We start from the raw sequence: 21,970 nt of genomic DNA, 5'->3' as shown, positions 1-21,970 counted from the left end.
TTGATTCTTTGACAGAGCAATTGAAACATTGTCTTGTTGAGAGGTTTTAGGCAATAGGGAATACTGTTGGTTGGACACGCTGTTCCTTATTCCTGATATTTGACCAAATGTAATATATAAAATGTAGATTATAATCACAGGTTTGAAGGTGTATCAAAAAGCCTCTTCTAAGATTTAAAAACTCCAGCATTGGTTTATGAAATCACAATTAATCTGAAGCAATAACTCAAAGGCATGCCACCTATTTTTTAAGAAAAGAGAAAAGCTTTTGATCGCCTGTGGCTTCATTTGGGCTTTGTCCTTTAACAACTCCTATTGGATATTGACTCTGTGATGCACCATGCCAGGTGACAGAGACTGAGATAGAATGGCCATTAAGCAAATTTTACATTATTATAAGTAGTAAGATGAGTATTGCCGTCAGTATGTGATGTTTTGAATGTTGCATGCCCGCTCTTGATGTTTTCATCAATGAGAAAAAGGAAACTTCTGCATGCTCCCAATTCCCTCACACTCTTCTACTGGGGAAAAAAGAAGGAAGGAAGGGGATATAATCTGATACGTTAATTTGGAAAAAGACATCAGTTTTACCTCTTTCAGTCCTTTTCTCTTGTCTTTTCCATTTGGCTGCTGGCTGCCTATAAGAGTGAAAAATTCTCCTGTGCTCTTCCATGCTGGAGGTTTTACATGCATAATGTACAGCCCAGCAAAGGAAAGTCAACACTGCCTATGACTGGGTGGGTTAATCTGGTTGATTCTGGTGCCTAATCTCTGCAAATCTACTTGTCTACAGATATAAGTCACATTCTGTAATATCATCATTATTAGTAATATATATGACATTTTAATTCCCCATGCCTTCTACTCTATTGTCTTATATCTCAAAGTTTCAGAACACAGATAGGAAAGAGGGTATAACTTATTAGGTCCCTCAAGACCTCATTTATTTTAATATTATAGGCTCCTAAACCTATCACCAAGAAAAGAGTGATTTAACATTTACTCTAAAATAACAATGAACTAATACTGTGAAAGATGTGAAACACATGTGTCTTTACATGTTTGGCAACAATTTAAGAAAATAAGATATTTATTTATAAATAAGAGAAATAAGTTTACAAAGCAGTGCTATATATGTGGCCAAAAGCTAAAAGATATTTTATGGTCAATACATGTGATTAGAATACAAAAACGGAAAGTCAATTTGTTATTGGACTAATAAAAATGATTTCATCAAGCATTTGGGTCTTGATTTGGGCCTCTGCAGAAGTATTTGATTTAGATGGGTAAAGAGAAGAAGAAATTTCCATGAGGTCTGCATGGCATGATAAGTTTACTTACTGCATGGCTCAAGGTAAAAATAATAATAGCTATCATTTATTGAGCACCATTGATAGACACTTTATTTGCACATCTCATTTAAAACTTATAAAAATGTTGCAGGAATAGGCAACTATAGTAATATATACATTTGAAAGACTTTGAGACTTAGAAGCTTAAGCAATTTGTTCAAGGTCATGCTGCTGCTGATGGTGAGATTTGAATTCAACCAGCTTGAATCCCAGAGCCAGCCCTGCTAGCCCCCAAACTGTACTGCCTCTCAGAAAGCAGGACTAAAACAAATAGTTAATATTGGGAACAAGTGACAGAGAGTGGCAAAATCATTTATGGGAATACAGGCAGAACAGTTTGTATTTGACCTTAAACATGACTGGGACATAATAAGCATTCTTAATTATAAAAGTATCATGAGAGAATAGTGTGGGAAGACTGAGTTCCAACATGAGAGAATCATGGGTCCTCAGAGAGTTGTCAATTTAGTAAAATACATTGTATCACATGTTATTTCAATAAAGTGGTCTACAGACTGACCATAATTACAAAATAAATTGTAAGATGCATAAATTCACAAGTATGATTGACTTTCATATTATATTTCTTGCATATTAGTAATGGCTAAAGTTTGTTAAGTGGCATTATTAATCCCACCTTATACATGAAGAAACTGATCCGGAGAGATATTAAGTAACTTCCCTAAGGATATACCCTTCTATGTGAAGTAGCTGACATTATAAACCAGGCAATCTGGTTCAGAAATCTGCATTCTTAGTTGCCACTCTGTTACCTCTTATATACTCCACGTATTTTTCTTTGTCCAGTTGGCATATTTCAAAGCTTGTTTTAAAATCTAAAATATCTGATTATCCTCTGGGCCAGAATTTCCCAATGTTCACTTCACAGAATATTAGTTCTACAGAATATAAACAGGGGTCAAATGACAAAAAAGGTCTTGGGCAAATACAATTGTGAAAACACCAGATTAAATATAGTTTTGTTTGCTTGTTTGTTTGTTTTACCTCAGAACTTGTCAGGGTTTTACTCTGCCATTCATATTTTCTGTAAGTTTTATTGTTACCCTCTGTGAGCTATTTTGAAATCAAAATATTTTACAGTAAGCTGGTGCTAACATGAGGCATTTCAAAAATAGTATTCAATTAATGTATCTTTGAAATATTCATAATGGTATGTTTCCATGACCACTTTATGATGTTTTGCTTATATAGAACCTTGGCTGTTATTAGTTCAGGAATATTATATAATTTCTGTAGAGCTCTGTAACTCCCATCAGACAGAAGAGAAATTCATGTTAATTTATTTGGATTGGAAAAAAAGAGCAGGTATAGATTCATTGTATTTCCATTCTGGATAATAATTTAATGAATGCTTTTTGCAATGAAGCAGAATGTTTCCTAGTGGTGTATTTTAAGTATTTTTGTCGAATTCTGGCCAAGTTTTACACTCATTTCCTTTTAGTTTTTAGTAACCAAAAATAATTTAGAAATCATAAGGTTTACGGCCATTCTATAACAGTTCCAGTTACCTGAAAACAGCATCCTTGAATCAACATGGCCTGCTAACTAAAATGAAACGTAACTCATACTGTATGGCTTGCAGGGTATTAACCAAGGCAAACCAACCATTTTAGATATTTTTTTTTTAAAAAAAGATGACTGCAGTGGTTGAAAATCATGGAAATAGGTCTGATCTGGAATGCAAATGAGTATTTTTCTATTGTATAAATATTATATTACATATTACATATTACACACAGAAAGACACAAAAGTATAGCCAAGACTTTTCAGGTTGCTCCCTAAAAACTTAGTTTATATTTTTCTTTGAAAAGTTAAATTTTAAAAATTCTCCAAGAAAACCAAAAATAAAGTGTCCACTTACCATATCATGGTCTGAAACGGGTCCGAAACTGGTGACGAAGATATCAGTCTTCACTTCGGTTACACGCTCTGTTGAAGCAGGAAATTGGGCGAGTGAGTGTCTATCAACCGTCCTTATTAGATCTCACCACCACATACTCACACCCAAATGAGAAATTGATTGGCTTTGATTAGCTATTTCTAAAATTGGTCCACTGTGTAGTCCTGATAATTTACTGCTTACACATAAAATTTCACAGTTAATATTTTCTATGGAGAATGAAGCCTAAATATGCCACTTTGGGAGGCAGACTTTATGGAAAACTCAGCTGCTGCCTAATGAATTCTTCAAGAGTGGACATACTTGCCTAAATGTTACTAAACTGCTTCACATTGTAATGAAAATACATTAGCATGTTGGTATAGCTTAAGCTTAAGTATTTTTACATGGCTAGACAGGTCCTCCAGGTATTTAGGCTCCTCTTGGGAAATATATAGTGTACTTTAGCAAGCATTATTAACTCTTTAAGGACTCAAGAGTATGTTTTATAAATGTTTGCTTTCTTGAACTAAATCATAACTGAGTTATCCAATTATTCCCTGGGGAAAATATGACATCATATATAAGTCTCTTCAATTTTCAGGATGAGAAGAAAATATTATGGCACAGAAAAAGTTCACTTTATATATTCTGTTTCACATTCCATGTGATTTTATTATATTATTCTCTGATGCCACATATATCAACCAATAAAGCATATTAATTATAGTGCTATGACAACTCAACACAGACATTTCCAGAGAAATACTGCCATTCTCCAAGAAATAGAAAAACAATGCTTTCAGAAAAGGAACAATTTGTTGAGGGGTGAAAACGAAAAACATGACTTTATAATTTTCATCTTTAGCTCTGAAAAATGCAGTCCAGTATCTTTAACAGTTCGTTTACTTTTTTATTTTTTTAAATTTATTTTTATTTTATTTTATTTACTTTTTAAAATTTTTTAATTTATACTTTTCCTGGGGAATAATTTGGATAACTCAGTTATGATTTAGTGCAAGAAAACAAACATTTATAAAATGTACTCTGCAGTCCTTAAAGAGTTAATAAGGCTTGCTGAAGTATACTATATATTTTCCAAGAGTAGCATAAACAACTGGAGGGTCTTTCTAGCCATGTACAAATATTTATATGCCAGGGTATTTGTATCTCTGGCATATAACATAAAAAAGGTGATTCATCTTTTATAAATTCCCTTGAATTTATAAAATGATGATTTCCTTTAGAAATCAAGAGCTGGCCCTTTTCCCTTAGCAATTTACTTGTGAAGAGTTAAGACTGTCAGTATAAATGTATCCCTAGAAGGTCATGTTATACCCTACACATAATGTGTAAGTCAGCTAAAGAAATAATTTTGAATCAGAGATGTTCCCTTCAATAACAATACAATATTTTTTGCACAAAAAAATTAATTGACTTCAAACTGCTTAAATGAGCCCCTTGATGTAGGAATTACCTGCAGTTTACCCTTTTAAAAGTTCAAAATGAGAACATAGCTTATGACAATGAAAATAAACCCCTCCTCATACGTTCCCCTCTAATATATCTCCTTTGCCACATACCCAAGAAATTCTTTCATTTGATTTGTCATCAGCTCTTGGCAAGTGTCCAGTGGCGGGGCAGCGAGGGGGGAAGTTTATGTGGCTGGAAAACTCTTATAATTATCTAACACTGTTGAAAACATTAACATCCTAATGTCTCTGAGAAATCATGTCTCAAATAAATATGGTCAACCTTGTTTACCCATGTTTCCCCAAATTATTTGGGACTGCTACTCTAAGATATTTCAAAAGCTGTAGGGTACGCTTGAGGCGTATATAACAATATAATACATTGTGTTGTTAGAAAAAAAACTTCAAAATATAAGTTTAAAAAACTCAGAAAGATATGAAAACAAGTAAAATTTCCTTTCCTGGAATGCCACCATCCACATAAATCCACTCATATGGTTTGGATATTTGTCCCTGCCCAAATATCCTGTGGACCTTTAATCCCCAATTTTGGAGATGGGGCCTGGTGGGAAGTGTTTGGATTTTGGGGGTGGATCCCCATGAATGGCTTGGGCCATCTCCTTGGTGATAATTGAGCTCTCTATCTCCGAGTTCACATGAGATCTAGTCATTTCAAAGTGCGTGGCTCTCTCTCTCACTTCTGCTTTTGCCATGTGATACATCTGCTCCCCTTTCACCTTCCACCATGATTGGAACTTCCTGAGGCCCTCATCAAAAGCCAAGCAGATGCCAGTGTCATGCTTGTACAGCCTGCAGAATACTGAGCCAATAAATCCTGTTTTCTTTATAAATTACCCCAGTCTCAGTTATTTATAGCAATTCAAGAATGGTCTAACACCCACTTTCTATTCAAGTATAAACTTAATCATTTTCCTCAAACCACATCCTCACTTATACATATACACACTGTATATGTGTATATATATATACAAATACTATATTACATTCCCTAACTCCCAGACGACAGTTAATCTGTTTTTCCTGGGAATTTTCTACGATATTGATATCTTGCTGATAAGTTTTGAAATAACATATGTTTTGAAGCGATAATTTGAAAAGATGAGATTAGTACTGGAGGCAAAAATGAGAAAAGCAGAGTAGTAAAATAAGTAGTAAGCACAATAGATAAAGCATCTAAACACTCAGATTTAAACTCTGATTTTTCTCGAGAAGAAGCTATGTGATTTTAGGTACAATCCTTTAATCTCTCTGAATCTCTATTCTTACATTTTGAATGAAGAAATAATACCTGCTCAAATGACTGCATAGCATTGGAGTGATGTTCAAATAACACTCTGGTGCCAAAACACTTTGAGAGGCATCTATTGAGTGCATTAATTTAGTATTAAATGTTTATTAAACATTTTCCATGTGCCACTTAGGCACTCTTCTAGGTAACAGTAATACAATGATGAGTAAAACTGTAAATGCTTCTGTTCCTCTGTAGCAAACCACATACTTATTTTAGGAAAAACATATTTTAGGTCGATTAGGGGATGGATAGAGATGTAAGTACCTACAGAGTTACGCAAAAACACATATATACACATTCTGCTAATTAAATTCAGATTACAAATGCTCTGAAAAAAATGTCATTTGAAGAGATGAAACTTGAAATGAGACTTTAAAGATGGGAAAAATTTAGTAAGATCCAGGGAAATACATTAAGGAGAGGAAAAAAATTAAAAAAAGAAGGAGGCAAAGGATCTGAGGTGAAAATAAATGTGTTAAATGTGTTATGTTTAAGAAACAGAAAGTGCAGTATATCTGGATCCTGGTGATGCTGAAGATCATGGCACAAGATGACAATCTAGAGGTAGGTGGGACCATATCTGAAGAGCCTTGTGCATTTCAGCTAGCAGTTGACCTTTATTTTGATGCAGTAGGAAGCCTTTGGGTAATGAAATGAAATGATGTAACTTGCAGTCTAAGAAGATAGCTGATGCTGTGTGAATAGTGAAATGCAAGAGTGACTGTAATAAAAAAAATGGAGGAGGGAATGAATAAGAAAGAATTGCAGGTGGTATTTTGTTAGTAATGCTATCACAACCATTTATTTAATATGGTATTGGCCATATTTTCCCTGGAAATGCTGTCTGCTGAGGAACTCAGAGTAATATTCAACTAGACCCAGTTCCATGGGTTCATAACTGATGAAGGCGGTCTATTGTCTTATTTAAACTGCTTTGTGTCTATTGATTCATAGAGGTAGGCACCACATGGAGACTAAATGGACTAATATTAGTCATTATAATAAAATGTATTTGAAAACCCTACTTTAAAATGGTCCTGTTTGGAAACTGAAAATATCCCAGGCTCCTACATAAACATCAATGTATACTCCTGGATAAAGCAATGTTCCAGCTCCCTGCTGACCTGATTGATTGGAGAAACATTTTTATCCCCTGTCCTTCATCTCCATTCAATTAATGCCTCAGAAAAACTGGAAACTATCCCCTAGATGATATGTAGAGCTACTTAATTTTGGCTGTATTCAGCTACTAAGTCTAGATATGGGGGTAGACACCCAAGTTTCAAGGAGTTTGACCAGTCCCTGATTCTTCAGTGTTTTGGGATTCCAAGAACTCAGATGATACAAGCATGTCCTAGAAAGAAAGTTCGATATTATTGCAGGAGCTGTTTATCTTATTTCCACTGATAAATTACCTCCATATGTTGTAATATGAGCAGTCTATGGACAGAGGGCTAATCTTTAGAAAAGAATGTATATTTTGCTGTTGGAGAAATGGGTTTCTTTTGGTCAGTAGAAGTCTTTTTTAAATTTTTATAATTTTTAATTGTTGTGAGAACATAGTAAGTGTATGCATTTACGGAGTACCTGAGACGTTTGGATACAAGCATGCAATGTGTAATCAGTATAAGTCTTGATCGAAATTATACAAACTGTGATAACTCTCAGGCACCCTATTTCACATTCACAGGGTAGCATTTTAGTTATACGAGAATAATACTATTAACAATCTTACAGAAATATGCCAATACTTAGGGCCTTGCTTTCTCTTAAGTTTTCCAAAAAATGGCATTCTGTGACATATAGCAAATGAGATTCTCATCTCAGGAACACTACATTATTTTCCAAGTACAGAATTCTGATTCTGCCAGAAAAAAAAAGCAATGATCTATAGACAACATTTTGTTAAAATCCCACATTGGATCTGGAATCAACATGGGAAATTGAAACTATATAAAAAGGTCAAGAGTAGCTGCACAAAAAATGGCTGTTTACTAATACTGTGCATCTTATAACCTGGACACAGTTGCAGTGGTTACTTTTTTGTTAATGTTTTCATTTTTAATTTTTTGTGGATACCTAATAGTTGTATATATCTATGTGGTACATGAGATGTTTTGATACAAGCATGCAATGTACCATAATCACATAATAGAAAACAGCGTATCCATCCCCTCAAGCATTTTAAAGTATAATAATAATAAAATTTAGAAAACCCAATCCAATTATACTTTTAGTTATTTTAAAACGTCCAGTTACATTCTTATTGATTATAGTCACCCTCTTGTGCTATTAAATACTAGGTCTTCGTCATTTTTCCTACTTTTTTGTACTTTATTTTTTACCCATTAACCATCTCCACCTCCCTCCCCCCATTACCCTACCCTGCCTGATAACCATCCTTCTACTCTCTATCTCCATGGGTTTAATTTCTCTGATTTTTAATTTCCACTAATAAGTGAGAACATGTGACATGGATGCAACTGGAGGTGATTATGCTGAGTGAAATAATGCAGGCACAGAAAGACAAACATCGCAGTAGTTTCATTTTATCTCAGGAAAATATTGGCACTGATCAGGTAGATGGTTTATATACCACAGAAAAGATGAAAGTAGCAAGTTTTCTAAACATGCTAGAACATTCCTTTGGGTAGCTCGGTTAAATTCATTAGACAATGTGGCTTCATGAGCTGATGGTAGACCTCAGCCAGTAAATGTTAAAAGGTATTCTCTGTTCATTTTAACAATTCTTCTTGGGGTTTTGGTAACTACCTTTTCTCTATAATTTGTTGAATTATGAAATGTCTAGGTACAGTATTTCTGTGGAAATGTGTTGCATTTTGCCAAAGTCTGAGCATCTGCACCATACCTTGCATTAAAAGCCACAGAGAAAATGACAGCAAATTCAAAAGGAAGGATTCCAGAGTAGAATTTCAAAACATAATACTAAAGGCTATTCTCTGGTAAAGTAAACACAGCAAAAACAACAACAAGAGATTGGATAAACCTAACCATCTTTTAATTTTATTTGGAAATTGTCAGTAATTTAGATTATTTTATCTAATGCTATCACGTTGTGACAGAAATTATTTTGTCCTATTTTTTGAAATTTTGTTTTCTTAATATAAATACAAAATAGGTATTTTGACATTAGTTGAACATAAACAAAATGTTTCTCTCTGATCTCAATGTTACAAGGGATATTAAGAAAATAAAAGATCACATGAATATCAGACATCTTATCATCCCAAGACAGGTCAAAGTTGAATTTTCAAAGAATTAAACTGTGCTGCTTTCCTTATCCTCGAGTGACCTAAATTTTACAAAGTTGCACAAAAAATAATTTGTTCTTTTTGGAGCACTCTTAGTTTTCCATTTTTTCTTACTTTTACATAAAGAAATGGAACCCAAGACCCAAGCCAATTCCCTAAGAAGCCAACAGCATCTTGCCAACTGCAGGAAATTTCCAACCCAGCTGCCTTGCATTAGGAGTTGGGAATTCTTACATCTTAAAGCTGAGATCTCTTGCAACAATTAGGCTAAAGGTTAGTCTTAAAGGTTTTATATTGGCATAAATAATACAAGATCAGGAAAAAATATGATGGTAAGGAGAAAGTCTGCTTTGAGGCATAAATGATTTGTAAAATAATATGTTACTGTTAGAATACATTCAGAAACAGCTCCAGTTACTAACACTCTTCTAATTGACGCTGTCAAAGAAACTCTAGAAATGAAAACAAAACAAAACCCCCAAAACCAAACAAATCCAAATCTAGAACATTTACAGAAAAAAGAAAATGTTAACTAAGTATCTGTTAAATGTGTAGCAGGGATAAAGGTAGTCCATTCTCTACCTACAATCTTACTTCTCTATCATCTGCCTCTCCACTCTTCTCTCAGGGTTTGTCGTTTTAGGAATACACAATCATCTCTATTTCCTTTGCTGTCTTTATCTATGCAGTTTGAGGACAAAACTTTTGAGAGGCATTTATCATCCAAGATACTATACACTGATATTAAGTTAAAGACTGATTCAGATATTATAACAATATTTCCAGGAACTACCATTAACAGGGAGAGAGAGGATGAAAAGTTCTTTCTTCTGAAATTCAATATGTGACTCACTTAAGACCTCATTCCTTCAGCTATATCATGTTTGTGTTCTAGTTAAAGAAGTATCTGCCCTAATTTGTTTTCCAAGAAGTGAAATGAATGTGTTTATAGAATAATATGTCTTTTGTAAGTTGGATGTCTGAAAATGAGCATATGTACAGAAGAAGAAAAAATCCTTAGCTTGGTGGCATCACCTCTTAGTGATAAACTGTACATCAGTGTGGCTCACCTGGGATTTTGTCTTATTGTAAATAAAGTGTAGCTTGTATATATGGTGGGGCAAAAGAGAGGAGAAACATGGCACTGGAAGGGTATTAAGTATCCATAAAAGCCTGATTATCTTCCTTCAAAATTCAGCTTCATATCTCTGTTTATGGATTATTTTTGTCCCATGCCCAAAGTGCAAGGGAAGCCAATATGAAAGTGACTGAAATTTCACGCAGATGGGTGCAGTACAGCAGGAGCATTATTTAATTTTTTAGGAAGCTGGAGAACATCCAGGCTTCCTTCGTTTATTATAATACGGGCAAAGAGGAGAAAACTTGGGAAAATGAATTTCCTGGGAAAATTTTGATTTCATCCTGATTTAAAACTAAAAGAGCCATATAAATTGATCAAGGGACACTTGAGTCTCCCCAGGCTCATAAGATTAATTCCTCTCATTTTTAATTTCCTCTGTGTTGCTCTCCTTTGCTTCCTCAATTCCTCTCCCTCCCCTCTGTTCTCTCTTTATTTTCTATCCTCTTTTGCTTTCCTTTTTTTTTAACTTTTTTCTTTCACATCTTCCCATTTTTTCTGACTTTTATCCTTTTTTCCTTATTTTATTGTTCTACACTGGCCATGCTTTAGGTAAGAGTTCTTTCAAAAACATTGCTCAGCTTTTAGTTGCAAGAAAGTAGTAGCCCCCCACAACTTGCTACCAAACAAAGTGTTATGGACAAGAATGAATTCAGTAATTACTGATATTTTTTATTTGTATTTTCTGGATACTGATTATTTTAACTCAAGTGAATTTAAAAGTGTCTTCATTGACATTGCACTTAAATTATGAACATAGCTATCTTATTTTTCTCTTTACAATCCCAAATAGACCATATTAAATTTTTAGAATTCCACATATTCTAATCCTTTGTAGCTCTCCTACCTTTAAAAATCCCTTCCTAGAGATATCTCTTTATTAGTGATCCTTTTATTTGCAGTTCTGCATGATTGCTCTTATCCCTGAAAAGGCAGTCTTTTAAAATAGTTTTACAATATTTGCAAACCGATTCCTATCATCTAGATTAACCAAGTTACATATTTTGTGTTCTAATTATTGAACCCAAGGTACATATAAACTAAGAACAGTGCTATACCTTCTGATGCAGTGTGTGTTTCTAAAAAACAGGTCATGATGGATTTGCAAATACAGGAGACTTGTATTAGTCTCAAGTCTCAGCTTATCACATTTTTCTATTTCCTGAGGACATTCAGAAGCAAAAATCTCTGTTTTTTGCATAATGTTGTTACTTTTATATAAAAAAAAGACTTTTGTCATAATAAAGAAGACAGTGGGCACCTTTATGTTGCAAGAGGAAATCACCCTAGCTGTGATCATAAAATTACTAAGGGAAAACTTTTACTCCCTTAGAAGCTAATGATAATCTCACGTATTTCCTTTACATAGTCTTTTCATCTGGAGGCAAATGGCTTCTATAAAAATAAAAAATAAAAAGGGAGGGTCTGTTTTGCAATTGGGATCTACTGGGATGCATGTCATACTTAAAGTACCAAAAATTCATGGTAGATGAATAAAATTAAGTACTTCAAACCTGCAAAAATAAAAAAAAAGCCACGATAATGTCAACTTAATAGCAGCCAGCAATCATGGTATTATCACATTTCTCTAAGTCTATGTCTGGTTATGTTTTTTAAGATGCCTTAAAACTATACTTAGTATTTTAAACTATAGTTCTCTAATGACAGATACCTTCTCAAAAGGTACTTTAAAATGTTGATGACTCTGTAGATGTAAGTAATAAACATGTACCATTTTATTCCTTAAGGATTAAAAAAATTCCAAACAAAGAATATTTAAAAAAAAGTTTAATCAGTATCAAAGTTTTTTCATAAATCTCAAATCCATAACATTTAAGTATACTAAATTCCAATAGGATGTTTAGAATAAAAATAGAGAAAATATTTGAGCTACTTTTTTGTTTGTTTTAATTTCTGTCATACTCTCAAAAGTCATTGTTACCAGGAATCAGAAATATCAGAAAAACCATTTTTAGTAAAGATAAAAGCACATCCACTGTTAATTTTCTCAAGTCCTGGAATTATTATAGCATATTAGGCTCATTTCACTAAAAGGAAGATAGCTTGTCTATACTTGGACAACTACTGTTTCTGCTCCTTAAATACTTATCTATTTTTGTTATTTTCTGGGATTAACTAGATGATAAAAGTAGATTCTACAAAAATAGCAGTGTGGCAGTATGAATTAATGTGGTTCTTCCTGTAAGCAAATCTACCAGTATCACCAGTATTGAAAATTAGCTTTTCAATGTACTCTCAGTCGAATCTTTATATCTTCAAGGTCTATGGCTCTCCAGAGTCTAGGAGTGCATATGAGGATTAGTTAAAATAATTTCTCCTAAAATTTATTTGATGAATGGGTTAAAGTATACATTTATTAAAGAGTTATTCTATACAATTTAAAGGAAATGAATTAAAAGGAAATGAACAGTCACAGCTTGCTACGTGTACTCTGAACAATAATATGATGCACAAATCTGTTAGATAATACTCATATTTACATGTCAAAATATTAAATAGAATTTCTAAACTAGGATGAAGGGAAATTTTTTAAATATGTTGTAAAATTCTGCTGACTTTTTAGGGAATGAGATCATAGGGTAGGGAGGAGATTAGGTAAAGTAATCAGATACATTACAACCAGTATTTTCAAAAGTCTTGCTATGTAAAATTTATATCACTAGCCTGGCTATTTCTTCTTTTCATACACTCCTCATCTAGCTAGTTTTGTAATTTATTGCAAATTTTATAAATAAAAAAAAATTTGAAGCCAATTGAGATGTTTAAATGTACACAAGCAGTATTTTAACATATCATATACAAAATTAGGCTCCCCATTTTGTGACCACTCTATTTTGACTTAAAGAATTTTTTCTAAAAACTTCAATATAAACTTGGTGAAGTCTAAACCTGAGGAAATTTGTATAGTATGTCCTAAAATGAATGTTTGAAATTGATTAGAAAGGACACCTGGTAAGACCTTTGACCTATATTTGGGTTGTGTCTTTGCCAAGGCAGTTTCCCTTAAACCTCTGAGACACTAATGACATTTGGCAGCTTCAAAATAGACCCATAATACACATCCACGTCATTATACTGTGCAAAATATTTATTTAAAAGTAACTGTAAATCCATGTAACCATTTAGTTGAAAAATCATTGTTTGAATTTGTAAGCTTTTTATTCTTTGCTTATCTGTGCTGTCTAAATGAAGAAGAGGTGGCTTTCTTAATATTGCCATTTAATCACTATTTAAATATTGCTATTAAATAGCTACTACAAATGCTTTAGGAAAGGTTCAGTACCAGCTATAGTTGGGAATCATGGATTCTAACCTTGGTTTTCTGTGTGACTTTGAATGAAAATTTATTTCGTTGCTTCACTTGTTTTACTCTGAGATCAATATTTTGATTTGGCTTCATTAGTCTTTGTTTAACCAAATAAGATAGTTTGATTATCTTATTCAAGTGTTATTCAAATGTGTGCAATTCCTAGAACTATTTACTCTTATTGTTATATATATTATGTTATTAAGTGCTGTCTTCTTCCTAAGCAGAAATGTATCAATATAACCGAGTAATTGATATACCAAGAAAAATAAAATTGTATTACAGAAAATTAGGGTATAAGTTCAAATGCACAGTTAAACCACAACACTACCATCTATCTCATTCCCCTATTATCCTAGAGGTGGTGGCAATTTAACACATAATAGTGGATCAATATAGAATATTCCAAAATAAATGTTTGAACCAATAGAATCAAAGATACCCTGTTGGAATTAAATGCAGACATAGCAGTACCAGGTGAGATAGCTGCAGTCATTGTGCTGGAAGATAGAATACTATCCCAGTTTTTACCTATCTGACAAAATCGTTACACAGAAAGTACTGTGCTTATCACATAAATGTTGCATCTGCTTCATGTCATTATTAGAAGTTTGTGTCTGCCTTTTACTACGTATGGAAATGAAACTACAGAGTAACTTGAATTAACATAGAGTGATCTATTAAAAATAGATTCGTCATTAAATTACATGTCACCATTTTTATTATTAGACCATTTAGAGGTAAATTAAGGCTGTGATAGTAAAAATTTCATATTACTCTCTAAAACAAAAATACAATAATTTAACCTACCTCCCAATCCTGGTCTCAGGCGATTGTCATAACCATCTAGGAGTCTGTCCAAAATCCTGGTGAAGACAGTGGTATTGTCTTTAAGTTCATCTTGTAATGATGGCTGTCCATAGCTGAAAAAAACATAAAGAGAAGCAATAGCTAAATTACACATTTCTACTAAAACCTCTTTCCAAATAAATCCTTTCTCAGTTTTTCTACTTTGCTTTCTACTGAATCTTAACTTGAAAATTATTTTTTCACGAGGTAAAAAAGAATGTTGTTTTTAAACTCTGGGCATTTAATTATATATTTAATTTTCATTTTTTAAATGTGAAAGGAAAATTGTAAGAAATGACTTCTGTCTGTTTACTTTTTGAATTCTCATCATGTATATCACGTTGCAATGCATGTCTTCTCTGAGCAAGCAAGAATGCTAATGCACAAGAAAAAAAAAAAGAAAACAAACCTAGGAAAGTTCTTTCCAAATCAAAAAGAGTTACCAAAACAACTGATTTTCTTTTTTATTTAACATGCAGCAAAAGCCTAAGTTTTAACCTACCAACATCCTTTCCTTCATTCACTTCATATAGGTCTGTGTTTTGGTGGAATTTTCTTGTTCTTTTAAGAGATTTAGGTAAAACTTATTTCTTAGGACAATTATATTTTTACGTCAGTGTGCAAATTTCCATTCCTCTTAAGATTCATGACCCAATGATTAAAATTTGTCTGTTCAAACATCTAATTAATTTTTATTATTTCTAGTCTTAGATGTAAAAAGAACTTTTAGAAAGATCAAGTTCAATAATCTTAATTTGTGGTTGACTAAGCTGTAGTACAGTTTTAGTGTTTTGTTTAAGAAGGCACACCTATTTGTGAGCAAAACTTGACCTAGAACCTAGCTTTCTTCAAATTCTAGTCTGAAACTTTATTTTCCTTCCTCTATATTGGGATAATTATTTATAGTTAAACGTTACTAGTTGGAGATGTAGCTTGTATCCCTTACCATTATTAGTCTTTGTGTTTCGACCACATAGCGACCTCAGTTCAAAAATTGTGTATTTCCTACATCAATCACATTGCTATCTATGCTCCTTGAATCATATTTTATGTGATGATTAGCATGACAACTCCAAAATCCTTTGAGAGAAGTGTTTTCTATCTTAGGATGGATCACATTTACTGATATATTTCAATCATAGTTCTGACCTTGAGCACAAAAGCAAAATGAATATAGGGTGTAAACTTAGAAACTGCCACAAATATATCACTTTCGTATTTTCTACTTAATATGCTTTGGGCTTCATTCCTGTGTGTTGATGTTACTGATAAATATAAGAAAAATAGTAACATTTGAAACCAGAATTCACTTATTTGACAGCAGCAAGATGTATGATCAAAATATCATTTCAAAAACAAACACTGTTTTGCAGGTGATTAATTTCGTATCGGCAAAATGCAATGGCTATTATTCTGATAAAGTTTTAATTTGATAAAGTTACTAAAACTAAAGGCTATCCATAATATTGGATATATGTAATGTGTCTCTTTGAAACAATTTTTCATTCTCCTAATTTCAACATTGATGCCATGCAGATTGAGGGCTTACTCTCTTTTGGCAAAATTAAACATCTTGCTGTTTTTTTAAATCAAATTTTCAACGAGCTAAGTGACTTCCAGTATGTCTCATTGGCAGATGACAGCAGTAAGGCAAAAATAGTTTTATGAATGCAATTATTTATAAAAACTCATTGTCACAAAATCAACTGCCATCCCTGCATCTTTCAAGGATACTGGAAGGTCATCTTGATAAAAATGGAAAAGAAATGCTAGAACACCCTAAGTTGTGAGGAGGCCCTGATCGGGAACTCTGAGAAAGAAAGCAATACAATAAGAAGAAACAAAAGATGAAATGGGATAACAAGACTAAATAAACTTAAATTATTTAAACAATTCTTACAATATAGAGTGTTTATTACCTTTATCTACACCCTCTAAGTTTTTACAGCTTATATAAAATTCAGAAAATGCTTTTCTTCCTGGTTTTATCTTACAAATGTTTTCACCAATTGTTTGCATTGGAATACAGATACCCAAAGAGACCACTGCCTTTTCCCCAAAATCAGTTCTGCTTTCCCAACTGGAATGGAAATCTTTCTTTTATGTGATTTTTTTAACAACATTTCATCTTTACTTCTAACTTACTATGTCAAGTTTTAATTGCCAGAAAAAAACCCTACGGATAAGATGCTTATTCATTTTGTATTAAATACTCATCCCAATGTAGTGTTTCCTAAACTGAATATATATTTTGAAGAGAAATGCCAGTTACAGTACCTGATTTTGATTCCATATGAACCACTATATAATAAAACACTGTGCACTAACTCCATCTACAGGTCATTGCAATAGTAACACTTCATAAAATTTTTCAAAAGCAGTAAAGACATTTAACTTCTCTCATTAAGGATATCTGATAATAATTCCTGTCTGTCAGTGTTTACCATACACAATAGCAAAAAAACAACAACAGACAACTTCTGAATTAAAATAAATCTTCCTAAATTCATGTCTTTCCAGACTATTCCATCTCCCTGTCTTAACTCTTAAGAGTTCAGTTGACATTACATTTTGAATAAACTCATGTTTTTATTATATATCTGACTTTCGTATGAGCCACAGGAATAGGCTACACAAGAAATGCAAAAGCAGATAAAGAAAAATCTGTAATATTTAGTCATGTAAATAGTTTCTATTATATCAATTTCACATGCTTGATTGGATCATTAGAACATATTTTGACTATGATTAAGCTTTATAAACAATTAGTAATTGTTTTTTTAATAGGGAAATTTGATTTTACCAAAGTTCTTAAATATTTGTCTCATATAGTCCACTTTTATTAGTTATATAGATAACGATTTCAAAACATGATATGCACATGCATTTAGAGAGACATGATTTTTGAATTACAGATATTATTTAAAACTTTCCATTTCTATAAATACGAAAGTTACTCTATGATCTTTACAATAGGCTAGAAATTTTCTTGTTGCAAAATCAGGTTACACAGTATGCAACCACTAATTGGGGTAACTTTTTCTATGAATTAGGAAACCGCATGTTTTGTTCAGTTCCAGCTGAACAGTGAAAAGTTCAATCTAAGACTTTAATGTTGAATTAATACATGTCTTAACAACGGCTTGTTAATTGTATTCTAACTAACATGCAAATATAATGTTTTTTTTCATACTGCTCCTCTTTATTCTTAGCTGGAAATCATTGCAGTTAAGTTTTCTGAATTCCCTTAGTCATAAATTCATTTGAGGACAATTTTCTTCCCCCGATAAAATAAATGAAAAGTTACAGAAATTTTCATGCAGATTTTTAAAAAAGTGTCCCCACCTTCTTCCAGTCAATGTGCTCAGAAGGAGGATCCAGGCCCAAAGACAGTCAGACAGACCTGGACTTTTCCTCATCGCGGGCTGGAGCAGCTGAAAAGTAGAATAAGTAGAGATCAATGTCTCTAGCAAGAAACATCAGGTTATATCCACCAGGGCTGACTGAGGCAATTTAGATGAATGCTTTGAAGTCAGGAAATGACCTCACTGGGATTTGACACCTCATTGGAAGCAATGGAAACCTGGACCATCCATTCTCCACTTTCCCTTCCATTTCTCCATTCAGAAATATATCAGTGTCCTTATTCTCCTGTAAAAGAATACAAGTTGAAACGCTTTCAGGTGACAGTATTGCTCAACATAAAAACTGTGAGTTGTTTATCTCTAGGTTTTCTATTTAGAATATAGTTTGGTTTATTCTCTTCTTGTTGTCTATCATCTAAAAATTTGGACCTTTATGATTTCAGTTTCCACAGTGAACTGTGCATTAAAATTTTTAAGCTGGTGTCTCTAACAGGAAAAATATATTTAGGGATTGGATGGGACAGGTTAACATGTTGTGATGGCTGAATTCCTCTTTGAATTCGGCAGGTACCTTGATTTCAGAAGCAACTGTATTTATTTCTATTTAAAAACATAGGAAACACACTGTTGAATGCCGGAGTCGTGCTTTTATTCTGTTCCTGTGACTGCTTTGTTAAATATGCTTCCTAATGTTTCTGTGAAGCTAAAGGACACACTTTACAGTCAAGCCATGTGCTGATCTCTCTCACATACAAACCACACACACACACAAATGCACACAAACATGCCCACACATATCTTTCAAGCCCTCTCAAATTCTGCCAGGTTGCTGCTAGAAAATGTTTCATCTCAAACAGATGGAAGCTGGAGTGCTTTGCTTTGCATGAATAAAGGGATCTTTTCTACCTCTTAGGTAAAGTGAAATCAATCACCATCTGATTGTTGAATTTAGACTTGGTAGTGGAATGTTGGAGAACTGGAAGAGTACAGAAAGCTTAGAGAGTTAAAAATGTATATAGTCTATGTGTGGAGTCAGTTTTCGAAATTCAATGCACTACCTGGATAAGGAGCAGCTATGGTAACATTTTAATGTGCTATAATTAATTCCAGTCATAATATAAGGAATGTTAAAAGTATTTAACCTATATTTCTTTGTAGGGTAAGTGATTAATAGACTGCAATCTTTTAAAGCTTCTTTTTCATTAAACCCTCTATAGTTTAATGCGGTATGCCTTTAAATACATCTACAAAATGCTTTCTGCACTCTCGGGAAATCATTTAAATCACTAAAAACCATTACAAACAGGCATGTAAGCAATGAAACATAATATGTTTAGAGTAAAATTGTCTAGAGATAAGAACTCTGAGCCTCATCATAGCTTTTCCTTAATTTAGTAATTTAGTGACTGGTTTTGAAACACATTAGTTGACTATGACAAGAAATCTTGGATAAATATTATGTTAAAATGCTACATCTAAATTGCAAAATTTTAATTTACCCTTTTACTAATCTTCATCGTTTGTTACAAGGGAAAAACAACTTTTCTTAGCCCTATTAATTTTTGTTGATCTTTTTAAAAAGATTGAATATCTGAATGGGTAAACAAAACACAGCAAAACCCTTTGACAAGGCACCATAGCTTTTTGCCCTCTTCTGACATTTTTAAAAGAGAAAAACAAACCTATCATGGCACTTCAGTTGTTAAGAAAGTTTCTTGCAAATACAAACATAATAGTTTAAAAGAAAGGCAAAGCTGCAGTCTTACCACTTTCTACCTTCATCCTCCCCCTCCCCCAGACACACACTCCAAACGTTACCATCCCATGCCACCTATATCAAAGACTAAGTTGAGTTTTCGTGTTCAGAATGGGAAAGACCCCTACACCAGAGGGCATTTCACCAGCGTCCACTGGAAAGGGGAAAACAGGCGATTTTGCAGCCAGGACAAGAGCGTGCCTTCCCTAGGATGATGGAACAGTGAGACAGGTTTTCCGTCCCAGCGTCTTAACTTTAGATGATGGCCCCCGACGCCCCTCCCCAACTCACCCCAGCCCCCCCTTGCAAATAAATAAATAAATAAATAAAGACCAAAACAACATGCCACCACCCACCCTGCGGAATACATTCAAATATGCCTAAGAAAGAGGAGAAGAAAAGAAGAAAGACAGCGGAAAAAAAAAATAATGCTCTTATATTGCTGCGGTTTCACCCTGAAAGAAAAACATTTCGTTGTTTCTACCTGCTGTGGGATCAGGCTCCTGTCCTGCTCGCTCTCTTGCTCGCTCGCTCTCTCTCCTTCTTCTCTCTCTCTCTCCCCCCCCCATCTCCCCCCGCCCCCCCGACTATAACATTCCTGTCTCTCCAGCTAGGAAAAGCCACGTTCAAAGCTCTGTCTGTGTATCGTGGTCCAAAGTCGCACTTACCTAAGGCCCCCTCTGGACACAGGATCTCTTAAGACCGGGGAAAAGTCTGGGAGAGAGAATCGTGGAGAGACTGGAGCCAGCGCGAGTCTGCGAGTCCGAGTCCGGGCGCGCCGGAGCAGAGGGGCGTCCTCGCTCTGCCTCTCACTCACTTGGTCTGAGCCATCATGGACTCTGCGTGCTCCTTTGCTAAAGATTTCACACCCAAATTTGCTTCCCAATATCCAATCTGCAGCTATACAACAAAAGATTTCTCTTTACCAAGACAGTAGTAATACGTCCCAGGGCAAACCGGATGTGAAATAGGCGGTGACTTCATGCCAGAGAGATTTTATTTTAGAAAGGAAGGTGGTACCAGCCTCTGGATCTGGAGACCAATCCGCCCATTTTTTATATGCAGCACAATTTAACTTGCACCACTCTGGCCCTAATCCCCTTCTCTCTAGCTGCAGGCTCAAATCCTTCTACAATCTGCTGCAAGCTTCTCTTTTTGGGGGGAGCGGCAATGGGGGAGGGAAGGGTAGAAAGGGTGAGAGACATACGGACTGCACTTAGAGTCTTTTCACAGTTGCAATTTATGAACACCCGATTTTAAGGTGAGCCCATTAAAAATACAACTATTTAGTGCAACTATTCTACCTTTGATCAAATATTAAACCACTGCCTGCATATGAATGAACGCAAGCTCTGAAACAGGGAGATGCAGGGTTACACGTGTGGCGAGAGCACTCGTCTCGCCTCTCTCCCTCACACACACACTCCCACACATATGTCTAAGTCCCCGTGTCTTGCAGAGTCACGAATGGTGACGGATGGTAGGAAAGAGTTCTGGCAGGTAGGAAATTGGCTACTGGATTTAGAGAGTCTTTCGCACTTTCTCAGGTTGGGAGCGCTTTCCACCCCACCTTCTTCTGTAGCTTAGAGGACAGCAAGAACACCCTCTGGAACCGGGTTTTTACCTTTGGAGGCAACTGTTTGTCTATGTTATCATGGAGAAAACGCAAGCGCCGTTACCTCTGAATTGTGCTGGGTTCCTGGACGAAGAAAATTTAAGTAATAAATCACTCCGATCATTTCTAGGTTTGAGAATCATATCTCCATTTCCGGAATCATTCCTTTGCCTCGAGCTCCATCATTCTCGGATTAGGAAAATGGGAGAGGGAGAGGAGGAATTTTTAGAAGTCAGGACGAAATCCGCATCTACTTTTTTCCCCCTCTTCTCCGGCCTCTTCTGTTACCCTCCCTGGTAGCTCACCACCCACAAATAATTATACACTAGGAAAGGGGGGTGTGTTTCAACATCAGTCTAACTAAATTTCCAAGGAATCAGGGATGACTTGGTTTCCTCCTCGGATTTTGTGAATGGCTGTTTGTAGCAGAGAGGGGATGGGTGCTGTCTTCCGGGGAGCGCTTACTAAGACCTAAATCACTGGGAGCTGTCCCTTCAGCACTTTCGTCCAGTTATGGCAGGAGGTGCTGAAAAGGTGAGGTGCCCCATGCAATGCTTCTGGTGGATAAGGTCTGAGCTTTGATAAGCTCACTGGTCATTTTCTCCTAGTG

General features: G+C 34.6%; 1 protein-coding gene across 3 annotated transcripts in view; it reads right to left on the bottom strand.

The window, feature by feature from the left end:
• GABRA1 (gamma-aminobutyric acid type A receptor subunit alpha1) overlaps positions 1 to 21,650 on the bottom strand; it is a 52,658-nt gene extending 31,008 nt beyond the window's left edge. The window contains exons 1-5 of one of the 3 annotated variants that reach the window (XM_054489399.2): positions 21,425 to 21,650; positions 20,414 to 20,645; positions 17,970 to 18,058; positions 14,586 to 14,698; positions 3,236 to 3,303 (exon numbers count right to left, since the gene is read on the bottom strand). In XM_054489399.2, the coding sequence (XP_054345374.1) occupies positions 3,236 to 3,303; positions 14,586 to 14,698; positions 17,970 to 18,043 (255 nt within the window). In that variant the 5' untranslated portion in view covers positions 18,044 to 18,058; positions 20,414 to 20,645; positions 21,425 to 21,650. Of the gene's footprint in view, positions 1 to 3,235; positions 3,304 to 14,585; positions 14,699 to 17,969; positions 18,059 to 20,229; positions 20,299 to 20,413; positions 20,830 to 21,424 lie in introns of those variants that run through there. The other 2 variants (XM_054489400.2, XM_054489401.2) reach the window with 2 other exon arrangements.
• Between the last annotated feature and the right edge of the window lie 320 nt (positions 21,651 to 21,970).

This window comes from Pongo pygmaeus, chromosome 4 (genome assembly GCF_028885625.2).
Source record: "Pongo pygmaeus isolate AG05252 chromosome 4, NHGRI_mPonPyg2-v2.0_pri, whole genome shotgun sequence".
NCBI lineage: Eukaryota > Metazoa > Chordata > Mammalia > Primates > Hominidae > Pongo > Pongo pygmaeus.
Note: the sequence above shows the minus strand (reverse complement) of the source record. Positions and strands in the feature narration are given on the sequence as shown.